The 13075-nt window shown below is 41.5% G+C and overlaps 1 protein-coding gene across 4 annotated transcripts in view; it reads left to right on the forward strand.

Annotated features, from left to right (window-relative positions):
- KDM6A (lysine demethylase 6A) overlaps window positions 1–3074 on the forward strand; it is a 317940-nt gene extending 314866 nt beyond the window's left edge. For all 4 annotated transcript variants that reach the window (XM_060234177.1, XM_060234176.1, XM_060234178.1 and 1 more), the window contains one exon: window positions 2213–3074. In XM_060234177.1, the coding sequence (XP_060090160.1) occupies window positions 2213–2242 (30 nt within the window). In that variant the 3' untranslated portion in view covers window positions 2243–3074. The remainder of the gene's footprint in view (window positions 1–2212) is intronic.
- Window positions 3075–13075: the final 10001 nt, after the last annotated feature.

Below are 13075 nucleotides of genomic sequence, written 5' to 3' on the forward strand. Positions count from 1 at the left end.
CGAGGAACCCCTTCCTTGGTGGCAGCAGGACACAGAGTGTGAGGCACCAGCCAGGTGCCCATTGCAGTGTTCTCCCCACTGATGTGTGCCATGGGACGAGGGGGGAAAAGACCCTTCAGCTCCCCTCTCCAGCCTCTCGCAGAGGTGGCTCATAGTTTACGCCCGTTCCCAAGAAACAAGTGAGCCCACCCTCCAAAACATTCCCTCGGAGCCCACTGACAGAGTGGCAGAGGGGAGGGGGAGGGGCACAGGGAATGTGCAGCAGATGCCAAGCAGGGGAGACAAAGTAGGGCACAGCTCAGACTTTATTGTGCTGGAACCAAGTGCAATGGTATCCCAGGTATAACTTGGAAAGTCTTGCCAGGGGCTGTGGGCAGGAACAGCTGACCAAGCGGGGGGGGGGGCAGTGTGGAGCGCCACACACAGAAGCCTCTGTTGAATTCCCCCCTGCAAAACACAGAAAGATCAAGAGCACCTGCAGGAGGGGCAGCTGGAGCAGGGGATGGTGTTTCAGCCCGGGATTCTCTTAAAGGGACAGGCTCTGCCCCACCTCCCTACAGGCATCGGATCAGTTGCCAGACCCCCCTTCCCGCTCTGCCAGGGGTAGGAACGAGGCAGAGGACAGACCAAGGGAAGGGGGCCAGCAACGGCAGGGAGGGTTGCAGCCACTCGCTACCTGGACCAAGTGCCAGAGATGCTGTCACACCACCTGACCTCAAGCAAGGGGAGGAGGAGATTGGGGGTCGCAGTCGCATTTAGCCAGCCAAGGGTGACCATCCTCATACACGGAGCCTCCAGAGGCCAGGTACCTGTTGAGATCTGGAAACAAGAGAAGTGAGCCCTCCTCCTTGCAAGTCTATACTGTCTAAGCACCCTTGTTGTGCAGTGTCCACCCCCAAAGTGCCCCGGCCCTTGCTCTAAGTCCGCGCATCAGGGAGCTCCCCGGCAGAGTTCCGTGCAGCATGCCCTGCCCTATCTAAAGGGTTGCCTGGGCCAGGATGGAAGGCTTTGTAGGAGGGGAGGGCTGTGATTGGGTTCTGCAGAGGGGGCTCATCCCAACAAGGGTGTGTGGAGATTGGTGTGCCATTTAGTCGGCTCCCAAAGGGGTTTCGAGGCTGCACCGGGAGCAGCAGTAAACTTTGTTTTTGGGATCCATGAGTTTCTGTGGAATATGCCTGCATTCCTGTTGTCATAACTTTGCGCCTCTCATGGGGGTGTTCCCCGGTTGAAAGATCTTAGGAAGCCGACTAATGGTGGCCATGCCCCTGGTGTCGCCCCCTCGTACACCAGACTGGCGGCGTACACCCTGGTTCTGCCTCTGGCTCGGCATGGCACCACTCTGCCGGAAGCCATGGGCAGGCATACACTGAGACGGGCGTAGAGTGGTGGAAGTCCTATTTGCGCCGGAGGGGAAGGAGTTAGAGAGGCGCAAATCCCATTTCTGCCAGTGTAGCGGTTCGTTAGCTTCCACAGCACTTTCAGCTCCCCCCCCCCCTTTAATATTGCACTGTGAATTACTGAGAGCATCAAGGCCATATCAACTCCTACCTCCAATGGAACTGCTCTTGCAAATCCACTAGGGGAAGGAACAGGAATTTTGTCTTACATGCACATTTCCTGTTCTGTCTGGTAATCTGTGATCTTCAGTCATAATCTCTGTTTGATTTGGGGAGTGAAATTTTACAGGGACCTTCTGTCACATTCTTCCTAATTCTTTGTGACAGGTAGAGCATCTGAGGCTAGGGTACTGGGATCTAGGTAGGGTTGCCATCTCTGAGTTGGAAAATTGGGAGATTTGGTGGTGGAGCCTGGTGAGAACAAGGTTTTGGACATGAGAGGGACCTCAGCAGGGTATAATGCCATAGAGTACACACCCCCCCCCCCAAAGACCAGCTATTTTCTCCAGAGGAACTTTAACTTGGTTGTCTGTAATAATGGGAGATTTCAACATGCCACCTGGAGGCAACCCTAGGATACAAAATACCAAGAGGCTTGGGAATCTGGGCAGGTTTCTACAGTTGAGGGGGGTAAGTAGCAGCATATCTGTTCTAATCAAGCATCTTGATGTGTTTCAATGTGAGAGGCCTAGAAGAAATATTTTGAGGGCCATAACGAAGCTCAACAGTATTAGTTACATGTTCACTTAATCTGACTGTTAAGTACCCTAAGACTGGTTAGTAAATAATGTGTTATGTTCTTGCTCTCTTTTTAGGCACCTCCATTGCCATCATCTTTATCTTGACATTTTTCCAAGGACATTTACATAAAGACTTTTCTGATATTCAGGAAGTGACCCAGTTCTGCACCACTGATTTTTGTAGCGATCCCATAAGGCTGCTGGCTGAAAGCTGTGTCTATGCAACCTTCCAAGTGCGGAGTGTCAACCAACTGGACAGGAGAGAGCACAGCTCCTACTCCAGAATTTGAAATATTGAAAGTTCATTGAGCTGAATTTTTAACAAATCCACGTTTTGTATATATCTGACAAAACTGGCAACATTATACAGACTACTGACTTGAAGACCACCTCTTTTGTATTTCTGGGCTGAAAAATTGGTTTCATCTTTTTTTTCCCCCCCCTTTCCTTCAGAGTTTCTCTTGGAAAAGTACTAGCGTAGCTGGTCATTTCTTTGTAAGGTAGATAGAATTTTAAGTCTTTCTTTGGACTACACTTTTTTTTAATGTGAAATGTTAGGTGATACTTTTTTTTTTACTGCTTTTGTTATTCTGTCTTGTTTTGAAACCATTATGGTTACTTTTTGTTTCCTAAATAAAATTTAAAAAAATTAACAGCCAAGTCACAAAGATAAATGGGTTGCACATAGACTAAAGAATAAACTTCAGATTTGTGATTTTGTTTCTAATCTTGATGTAAATTTACACTATTTATAAATACATATTTATTGCTTGAAAATATTTGTGAATGGAATGCTGTTATTTTTTCCAGATTACCTGCCATTGAAATTTTAAGGAGTTCTGTAATTTCAAACACTACTCCTATTACATTTTCTATATGTAAATAAAACTGCTTAGCATTGTACAGAAACTTTTATTAAAATTGTTTAATGTTTAAAGTTTTTGTATTGTTTGAGTTTTAAAAAGAATTTATGTACAGTGCCCAGTTTTTGTTGATTTTTTTGGAATCTGGTTAAATATATATATATTTTATATATACTCTTGTGCATGTGTATATATATAATATATATATATATAGAAAACTGAATATAAATATATGTATAAAGAATTAGAGCCTAAATTTTTCTCGTTTTAAGTTTTACATCTATGGTAGATTTGAGGTGTCTACTGTAAAGTATTGCTTACAAAAGTATGATTATTTTTTAAAAAATATATGGTATGTATCATCAAGTCATGGTATGTCCTTCAGACTGGTTTATTGTTAAATTGCACTTCTTGCAATTACTGACAAATAGCTGATGCCAAATTGTAATAGTAAGAAATGAGAGTTAGTATGGTTAGCAGCTTCACAGGAAACTATATGATGGTTTTGATAGCCTTTAAAAAAATTGAAGACATCTTAACATTTGAGGATTGACAAAGGAAAGTAGAGCTTGAGACTGGTGTCTTAGAACACAACCAAAACAAGATTTGTACATTCCCATTGTTTCTTTTAGTAAGTGTCAGGCTAAGTTGTATTAAGTACAAATCATGCTATATTTCTTCTTAATTTTGTAAATCAAATTAATTGATAACTTTTTAAAGCATTGAAGTCCTTTAGGACATATTTGTTTGCAGTTTATCTTAAATTACAGCATTTTATTTTATTTTTCCCATTCTTTCTGAATTGTTACTTGGAAGTGCATTAAATCTGAATCCAAGATCTTTATTCATCCCAATGGATTAGTTTACTGATTTATAAAGTTCTACATTGAATGAACCAATACTTGTAATTTCCTTTAGTGTGGTATCATATTTGATATTGTCAAAACAAAGCATCAAAAGTGTTCAGTTAGCAGATTTAAAATTGTACAAGAAACATTCTCCTTTTCTTCAGCTAGCAGATGGAAATAAAGGAAGGATGTCAGGAAGGATGAAATGTTTCCTAAAATCAGGTTTTAGTTTGTAACCCAATTTTACCCATTTTAACATTTGAAATACAAATGCTTTTGAATAGCATCATCAACCAGTAAAATGGAAAACATTGTAAAGAGTAGAACAAAAGGATGTGGGCACCACCAAACTATGTACTATTTATCTACTAGCTATTTATCGTAAAATAGCAGAACAAGAGTTAGGTACTAACCAGACTGAAATTTAATTTTACTTTTTCTAACTCTTGGGGTTAGAGAGAGATAAATCATTTAATTTAAGGATGTCCAAGGGCAATGCTATTTTCTTTGGAATGAGGGAGACTTATTACTGATTGAATATTTGTTCCTTGACTGTCTCTGAGATGAAGAAATCATTTCATAAAACTTGCAAAGTGATAGTAGAAAGTACCATCAAGTCACAGGCAAATTATGGTGATCCCCATGGTGTTTTGAACTTTAAAAATTATAGTATATTAAAATCCTTTTAGCTGCTTTGCATATTTCTTCCCAGATACTATACATAGGTGAACAAGCAGATATTCCTTAAAAGACAAAAGTCACTTGGCTGTGAACCACCGTCATGATAAGGTCAAGTAGTCCTAGATACTTTCCATATCCTGGAAAGATTTTCTAAACAGCAAAGAAAGATCTCTCTAGGGTTTTCCATGTCTAGTACACAAACTGAAATATTGTGTTTATGCCATTTCCCCTTAACGTCAACATTAGGGGTGTGCATTTTGATCTATCTATGTATCTATCTGTTCAGCATTCCAAATATATCCAGGTTTTCTTGGGAAAACCAGGGGAAAAAATCATGAGACCACTTGCCTGTCACCCAATAAGCCAGTCCCCCAGCCTGCCTGCTGAAGAGTTAATCAAGGAGTGGCAAATTTTGCGGCTACCAGAAGGGTGGCTGCCACTGAGTTGGTTTCCTTTGCAACCTGGTGGTGAGCCCTCAAACAGTCTCTGAGCTAGGCATGCCTCATAGTGGTTCTGGGCCTCTTAAGGAAGTTCCCAAACAGGGCAGGTGGACACACAGGCCTGCCTCCTCCAAAAGGATCTGCCCCAGTGCCCAAAACTGCCGCAGGAGTGGAGGGACCCCCCACCACCACCACCACTCCTAAGCCTGCAGCCACCAAAGCAAGCCATCCTGGATGCTGGAAAGCTGAATTCATTCCCCACTCATAAAGGTGCACCCTGTCAACCCTGTACAAGGCATCATGCCAAAGTGAAATTTCTATATGTTTGATGATGTAACTGCCTATAGCTTTGATGACCTCTGGTGCACTTGCAGATCTTCTTTCCTGACAAATTCATTTTTTCTGGGTTGATAACACGATGTTCAAGCAGCTTTGACCAGAATAACTGGTGTGAGGCAGGCACTCAGCGAGGATCTGAAGGTCCGAAGATGTCTGGTGCAACTTGGAACCTTTCTAAACAGGTAGGTCATTCTCTCCAAGCTGTATTGTTAAGGGCATTGTGTGGACCATGGTTAAAAACTAGTTGCAAAGCAGTTTCCATCAGGGAAGCCCAGTGCATTACCCTCTGCCTAAGCCATAGATAACAAAAAAGCGAGATGCACAGTAGGAATGTACCAAAACAAAAATAACTATGAACAATCAAACTCAAATAACAATAAACTTGTGGATTACAATTCAAAACTCATGATCTATGCCGTGGTCTATCCCTGTCAAAAATTATACATAGGCTGTACTATGAGACCCATGAAATCTCAGTTTTTAGAACACCAATCTCAGATTCACCATAAGGTCCAGGAGGTGCCACTTACAGAGTATTTTGCCACGTTGAACAAGGATGTGGACTCTGATATTCTTTGTGATCTTTTAAGTATGAAAGCTGGGGACAAAATATTGAGGTGGTTAAATTACTACTACACAAGGAGGTGATACGGATTTCTATTTAAATATACTCTCTTCAAGGGAATTATTGAATCAATCATATGATCTGTCTTGTTTTAGTTGTATTGATGTTACATTGATCTCTATAGCATTGAGGATAGTCTCTTTAAAGTGGTCTGCTGCATGTACATTGGAAACACCTATAATGTTTCTGGGACTTTCTCCAGGTTTTTAGGCTTGTCTTACAAGTCAACTTCAATTGGTGAATTGCTGGTTGTGTTGAAGGACTATTAAGGAAACTCAGACTTACTGCTTTGTGGGTTTGCTTTTCCGTATTTACAGTCCTTTTCATGAATTTGTAGTTCGTTGTTTGAATTTGATTGATCATACACAGTGATATTTGTTTTGGTATCAGCCAGGTTATATGCAGGTGGCTATCAAGCCCCAGCAATTCTCCCCCCCTCCAAAACCAGAAGAGGATGCATATTGTTTGACCCAATACTCAATACTATGACTGTCTATCAAGACTGATTTTTGCCAACCTGTGCAGACTAAGATAAGACAAGAGAACATTAGATCAATTGTAGGCAGATGTATGATTGCAAAGCAGCAGAGCACCAATGGAGCACCAGCGGTCTGTAGCCTGAATTTTAATGGATGGAAGCCCCAAGCTGGCAGTCGTGGCAGCACCTATATGGAAAGAATGAGTGCCAAAATCTGCAGAAGGAAGGCCTAATGCAGCAACACCTTGTACAGGGTGCTAGCGAATTGGAATATGAAGGAACAGCTGACGTGAATGAGAAATGTGCCAGGGATAGGCAGCTTAAGTGAGATGAATTGAGCGGTGTATTTAACAGGTCAGGGGATTTCACAAGCATAAAGATATTTCGGTGCCTCTGCCTGGCTGGTCAGATTTATAATGGTGTAATATTATTTCGAGTTTGCCAGGCAAAACAGTGATGTCCTTGAAGCAGTGTGCCACAATGGAAGCCCCCCAAAACAAGGCTAGTGTAAGGCTGCCTTAAACAAGGTGACTTCATATGACGACTAAGAGATTTGTGGTAATTGCCAAATTAAATCACAAAGCAATTTTACAGTGATGGGTCTGTAAGGATTAGGAACTGAAGGTCTAGTCCTCTTCCAGCCCTCAATAGCCCACCTGGCAATAAAAGATTTACATGAATCTTAGAAACCCCCTGATTTGCTAAAAAATGAAATTGCTACTAGGTGTATGCCCATGGTCCTAGGTGACAGGCCTTGCTCCTTAAGGCGCACCAAGTAATGTACCTGGTGCTGTGAAATTGGGAAAGAAAAAACAAACCCAACATAGAACATTAAGGTCCTAAAAGCACAGAAAGCTTGGAGATAAGACCTGCAAGTGAAAGAGGTGATTGACTGAAATACTCCATGCAAAATCATGTGTTCCCAAGATTCCAGAGTTCCTCTGGGAATCAATCCAAGTGCTCCAGTGCGTTGGGGCCAAGCCCTGAAACCTCACATTTTGAAACTGGGAGAATGCATCCACTATGTCATTATTGACACCTGCAACATATTTTGCTGAGAAAGAAATGTTACCAGAGAGGCAAATAAGTACAAATTTATGTACTAGATGCATGACCTGCGCAGAGTGAGAAGATTGAGGACTGATAACCACAACCTGATTATCATACCAGAACATATTTTTTTTTCTTTTTTGTCATAATAAACTTTATTTCAGTACCAAGTAACATAACAAATCAAAAATAAACTATTTCCACATAAACAAAATTACCATATGTCTTGTGCACAACACAGTAAAAAGGAGAGCGTGATTTTACCTATATAACCTGTTAATACATACAACTTTATATTCCCCTTTCCTCTTAGTTTTCTCTCTCCTTCCTAATTATTCAGTATCCATTTTTACACTTAATTGGCTTAGTTCTCTTGAACCATCTTAATTATTATATTTATACATCCATTTGTAGAATAAATTCCATTTGCATATTACCTGTCTCCCTAGTCTTATCAAGTTTGACAGAATCAATATCTACTATCTCCAAAATTTTGATTGAGTTCATCCATGGACAGTAAGTCCCTTTTTTCCCAGTACTGTGCTAATAAAATTCTGGCCGCTGTGGCAATGTGCAAATTCATGTATTTCATTTCTTTTTCAGCCTTGCTGGATATAATATTGAGTAAGAACATATCCAATTTAAATGGAATTTCTATCTTTAACATTTTGCATAATAATTCATGTACATTTATCCATAATCCCTTTACTTTTTTACAAGACCACCAAACATGAAAATAGGTACATGTATTATTTTCACACTTCCAACACTTGTTGGATAACCCTGAGTACATTTTAGCAATCTTATTTGGTGTTATGTGCCATCGATAAATCACCTTACATACATTCTCATTGAATGCAGTTGACCTCGTAATTTTGATATTTGTATTCCATATCCGTGACCATTGTTCTAGATCTATATTATATCCTATATTTCTTGCCCGTTTAATCATCACTTCCTTCACCTCTTCATCTTGCATTTCTAATTGAAGTAAGTGATTGTAAATCTTATTATTTTCGTATAAGTTCCCCAAAACAACCTATCAAATGGGCAGTCTTGCACATAAAAGCCTATTTATCTTTCTTATACCTGGATTTCAGTTGGGCCATCGACTACCGGTCTAAAATAATATTTTGAGTCTTTAAGGCATCGTTAGATTTCTTTACTCCTGTATTGTCTAGAAGATTTTTATACCTTACTATTTCGTCCTGCTTGTACAATCTCAGCTGAGAAAAAGCTTCCAAGGGGCAATCCAATTGGGTATCTTGTTATACAACCTCATCTTCAATTTTCCCCACATCAATAGTAAGGATTTTCTTATTAAATGATTTTGAAAATATTTGTGACCTCCTATACCATACCAAACAAAAGCGTGCCATCCTGTTTTCAAATCGTATCCCTTTATTGCAAGTAATCTCTTATTTCCCAAAAGTATCCAGTCTTTAATCCACACCAATGAACATGCCTCATAATAAATCTCCCGGTTTGGTAAGGCGAACCCTCCTCATTCTCTTGCATCCTGCAACAGTCTGCACCTTATCCGTGCTCTTACCCTGCCAGATAAATTTACCTGTCATTTTATTTAGCAGTTGGGGAAAGGATTTTTTTCAATTGCATAGGAACTACTTGAAAAAGATACATTACTTTGTTGGAGTATCATCATTTTCAGTGCCGTTATTCTTCCCAAAAAGAAAAGCTTCAGCCCTTCCCATCCAGAACATAAATTTTTAATTATAGAAGTATTTATCACAAATGACCATGGCTTCCACAATATGGAAGAGCTCCAAAAAGTGAGGCCCTTAAGAATGTTGGTTCCCAGCCAATGAGCAGGCTAGTGCTGAGCACACTGGTGACTAGAAAAATAAATCCTAAAGCTAAGGCTGCCAGCTGCGTCAGAATGGACCTGAAGGGAATCCCCAGTGAAAAAAGATTGCCAAATGGCCACCCAGTTAAATTTTTCCAGAAATTGAAGCTAGACATTCAGGTTGTCTTTTATGCCTTTGGTGATCCTAGTGTGATCATGTCTGGTGTAGAACGAGCTAAACTTGCACAAAAGGCTGGGCCAGGCAACACTACTATCCATGCAAAATTAAGATAATCCAGTAGGGACTGCATCTGTTTGAGGGTGCATTTTTTTTAACTGATCATATGATGCAGTAAGGACCAGAGGTAGAAAGCTTATTGTCCAGAAGCCATGAAATGTCCAATTTGGAGTCTAATAATATATTCAGGTAAGTGAGCTGGTTGGTTGGACCCTCGGTTTTCTTTTGGCAAGGGGGACACTCGCCAGGCCAACGAATAGGAGGTTGTCCAAATAATAAGTAGTATCAGGGCTGCTAGACTGACCCTTTACTGCAAATTCCAGGATGATGCTAAAGGTTTCAAAGGTGACGTGTCAACATAATATCTATCAAGTACGCACTCGCAGGTTTTTCTGGGGAGATGAATACTAGGGGAGTTCCCAAAATCGCTAAAAACTACAGAAGCCTTGTAAGTGTCAAGTAGCTTGGAACACCACACCTGTATCTCTGGGCCCAAAGTGGCAAGCTAGGATATAAACACCTGTAACCCAGTAATCCCCTGATCCCTGTGCAGAATCCTTACCAGGGGAAGACTCACCCAATTTCAAATAGCTGCTGGTTACCTCCCAATCCCTTGCCACTCAAGACTTATACCATCCAGTGGATTTTCTCTTATGGATGCTTTGGTGCTACCTGTTCTCTGGAATCACTGGATAATATGGACTCTGATAAGGAATGAGGCCTCCTGACTCTCCATCTAGGTGCGGGTTCTGCCAGAGGTGAAGGTTTGCACACCCATCTGATCAAAGTGCTCTGAAAGGTGCTTGAGTACAATTCCCAGCATGATGGCCACATTATCGACTGCTGGGATTGTTAAAGGAGTTTTATCGGGCAGAAAACCTTGAATGGAGGTTGTCGCACCCAGACCTTATGGGGGCACATGCTGTCTTTTGGAGGCAGGCTACAGATGCAGAGGAGCCAGATTTTGTAGAGAGCAGTTCCCTAGCAGACCTTTTATCAGGTTCACTGAATATGTACTTGTGCATTTGCCTTTAGCAGCATTCCTCACAGAAGGCACATGCCACAATTTTGTGTTGTTTTGGTGCAGGGACAGATGGGCTAAAACGACAGATGCTTCCACTTGCTTCACAATTATACTCATCTATGTATAGTAAGTAAAATGAGTACCCAGCTTGCTGGGGGTAAACTGTAGATGACTGGGGAAGCCAATGGCAAACCACCCCGTAAAAAGTCTGCCAAGAAAACATTTACCAGTAATTAATTAATCCCATTTATATCCTGCCCTACCCGCTGAAGCGGGCTCAGGGCGGCTTACATGCTCTTGCGTAAGCATGAGTACAGAACATATCAAAGACATAAAAACCATAAAACAGTTTAAAAACATAGAAAAGTTAACATTTTTGATGCTATGGTCTTAAATTCAGGTTTATGTTCTCTGTAGGCAGATCTTAGATGGTCCTTTCCGCTGCTGCTATAGGGCAGCTTGCAAGAGGTGGTCCAGTTGTTTCCTGAGGACTGTAGTGCCAGCAATCTAGTTTGCAAATGCCTGGTGGAAGAGTGCTGTCTTACAGGCCCTGCGGAACTGTATGAGCTCTCACAGGGCCCTAACTTCTTCCAGCAACTCGTTCCACCAGAGAAGGCCCTGGCTCTAGTTGTCATGAGCCTGGCCTCCTTAGGGCGGGGAATTGAAAGCAGATTTTGTGATCCAGACCAAAGTGCTCTCCGGGGAACATATGGGGAAAGGCAGTCCCTAAGGTATGCAGGTCCCTGGCCATATAGGGCCTTAAAGGTAAGAACCAGCACCTTGAAATGAACCCGGTATGATCATGATGCGACATCACTCCATGGGTCAGTAACGACTCGGCGCTTGCTCCGGGGACTATCTTTACCTTTTATGTATCGTTGGTGCAATATCTGTTATTTAAATATGAAGCGATAGTGCCCAAGTGGCATAAAATGCTAATAAAATAATGCAAGAGCATCCAACACAATCAAAATACAGGAGTTAAAGACCTGACTGTTTCGGTCTAGAGACAACAGCTGACTAGTAACAGCCTCTTTTTAGACAACGAACAAACCCCTATTAAACTTTAAAACAAAAAAACCCCATACACTGACAAGCCGTTTCACGCTATGAAAAGCCACTGTCTGCCCACACTAGGTTGCCAACTAAATGAGATGGGTAATAAGGATGGCTAAACAAAAGAACAGTAAATATTGAAGCAACACAATAGTAAGCCTAAACAATAATACTGATTGCTACAAAGGTAAAAGCTGCTCTGGTACCACACCAGTGGAAGACAAGACAACGGTTCTCCTTTGAATTTAAAAAGATGTGAGCTCGGTAAAAAAAAAATGGATGAGTAAAGAATTTACAAACAGGCATATTTGCAGCTGCCCCAAGCCCGCAAGGGCACCCTGGTGGTGCCTAACTTGGGAATAAGAAGTCTCTCACTGTTAGCTGGACTGTTCCAATGAGAAGCAGTTTCATAGGCACACACTACAGCTGCTGCCATCCAGGAGCCAACCTGTGCTGATGAGTCAAGAGCTGAAATAAATGGAGGGGAGAGGAGCTGATTTCCTATTCTGGTTGCTTGCAGAGCAGAAAAAAACACACAGGGAAGCCCAGGCACAGCGGTATTTAAATTTCCTCAGCGAGTCTGCACCACCAACACATCAGAACCTGCCAAACTTCCAGAAGTTCCCTGGCTGGCTTCCAGATGTTGTGGGCATCTGGTCAGTGTGGTAGCTGCTGGCAACTGCCCTCATCATATCTTGCCATGCAGCCAGTGCAGCAATGTTACTGGCCTCCCCCTTGCCTGGGCTGCAATCTGAGCCCCCTGGTAAACTGTAGCTGGCGTTTGCCATTTCAATAGAAAGAGTCCTATTGATTGAAGCAACAAACAAATAGTAGCTGTAACATAAGAGGTAAGTTGGAAATTGGTTGATATGCCAAACTCCTTTTTTTAAAAATCTGTTGTTCTTAAAGGTGCAACTTGACTCCTATTTTGTATGGCTGCTCACTAGAAGCATTCTCTGCTTCATCTGTACCCCACTGAGGAATTTTACTACAAATGGTGGAGGGAGGCATCTCCAACCCCCCTCCCCTTCCAAGGAGGAGCTTTGACAGATGGGCTCATTTGGTATTGTTCCAGAATGCTCTGATAATGAGACCACAGGGAAAAGGAGGCATATTTGCCATAAGAGCGGACCATTCTCTACTTTCCCTGGTATTTCCTATACCCTCCCCTATTAGATCTTTCCAATTTTTTGCTTTATTTATTTGCATACAACAAGAATATATATATATATATATATATATATATATATATATATATATATATATATATATATATATATATATATATATATATATATATATATAAAAAAAAACAATTTAATTGTAGCACATTAATGAAGAGCAATCTCACCCTTCTCTCCCCCCCCCCCCCCATTCTGTCTCATCTTTTTATTTTGATGAACAGTCCCATCCTGAAAGGGAAATACTTCTATCCGACCCAAGCTGTAAAGAATTTATTTGAGGGGGAGGAATAACAGAATCATGAGGCTCC

Source organism: Heteronotia binoei, chromosome 3 (genome assembly GCF_032191835.1).
Source record: "Heteronotia binoei isolate CCM8104 ecotype False Entrance Well chromosome 3, APGP_CSIRO_Hbin_v1, whole genome shotgun sequence".
In the NCBI taxonomy this organism is placed as follows: Eukaryota; Metazoa; Chordata; class Lepidosauria; order Squamata; family Gekkonidae; genus Heteronotia; species Heteronotia binoei.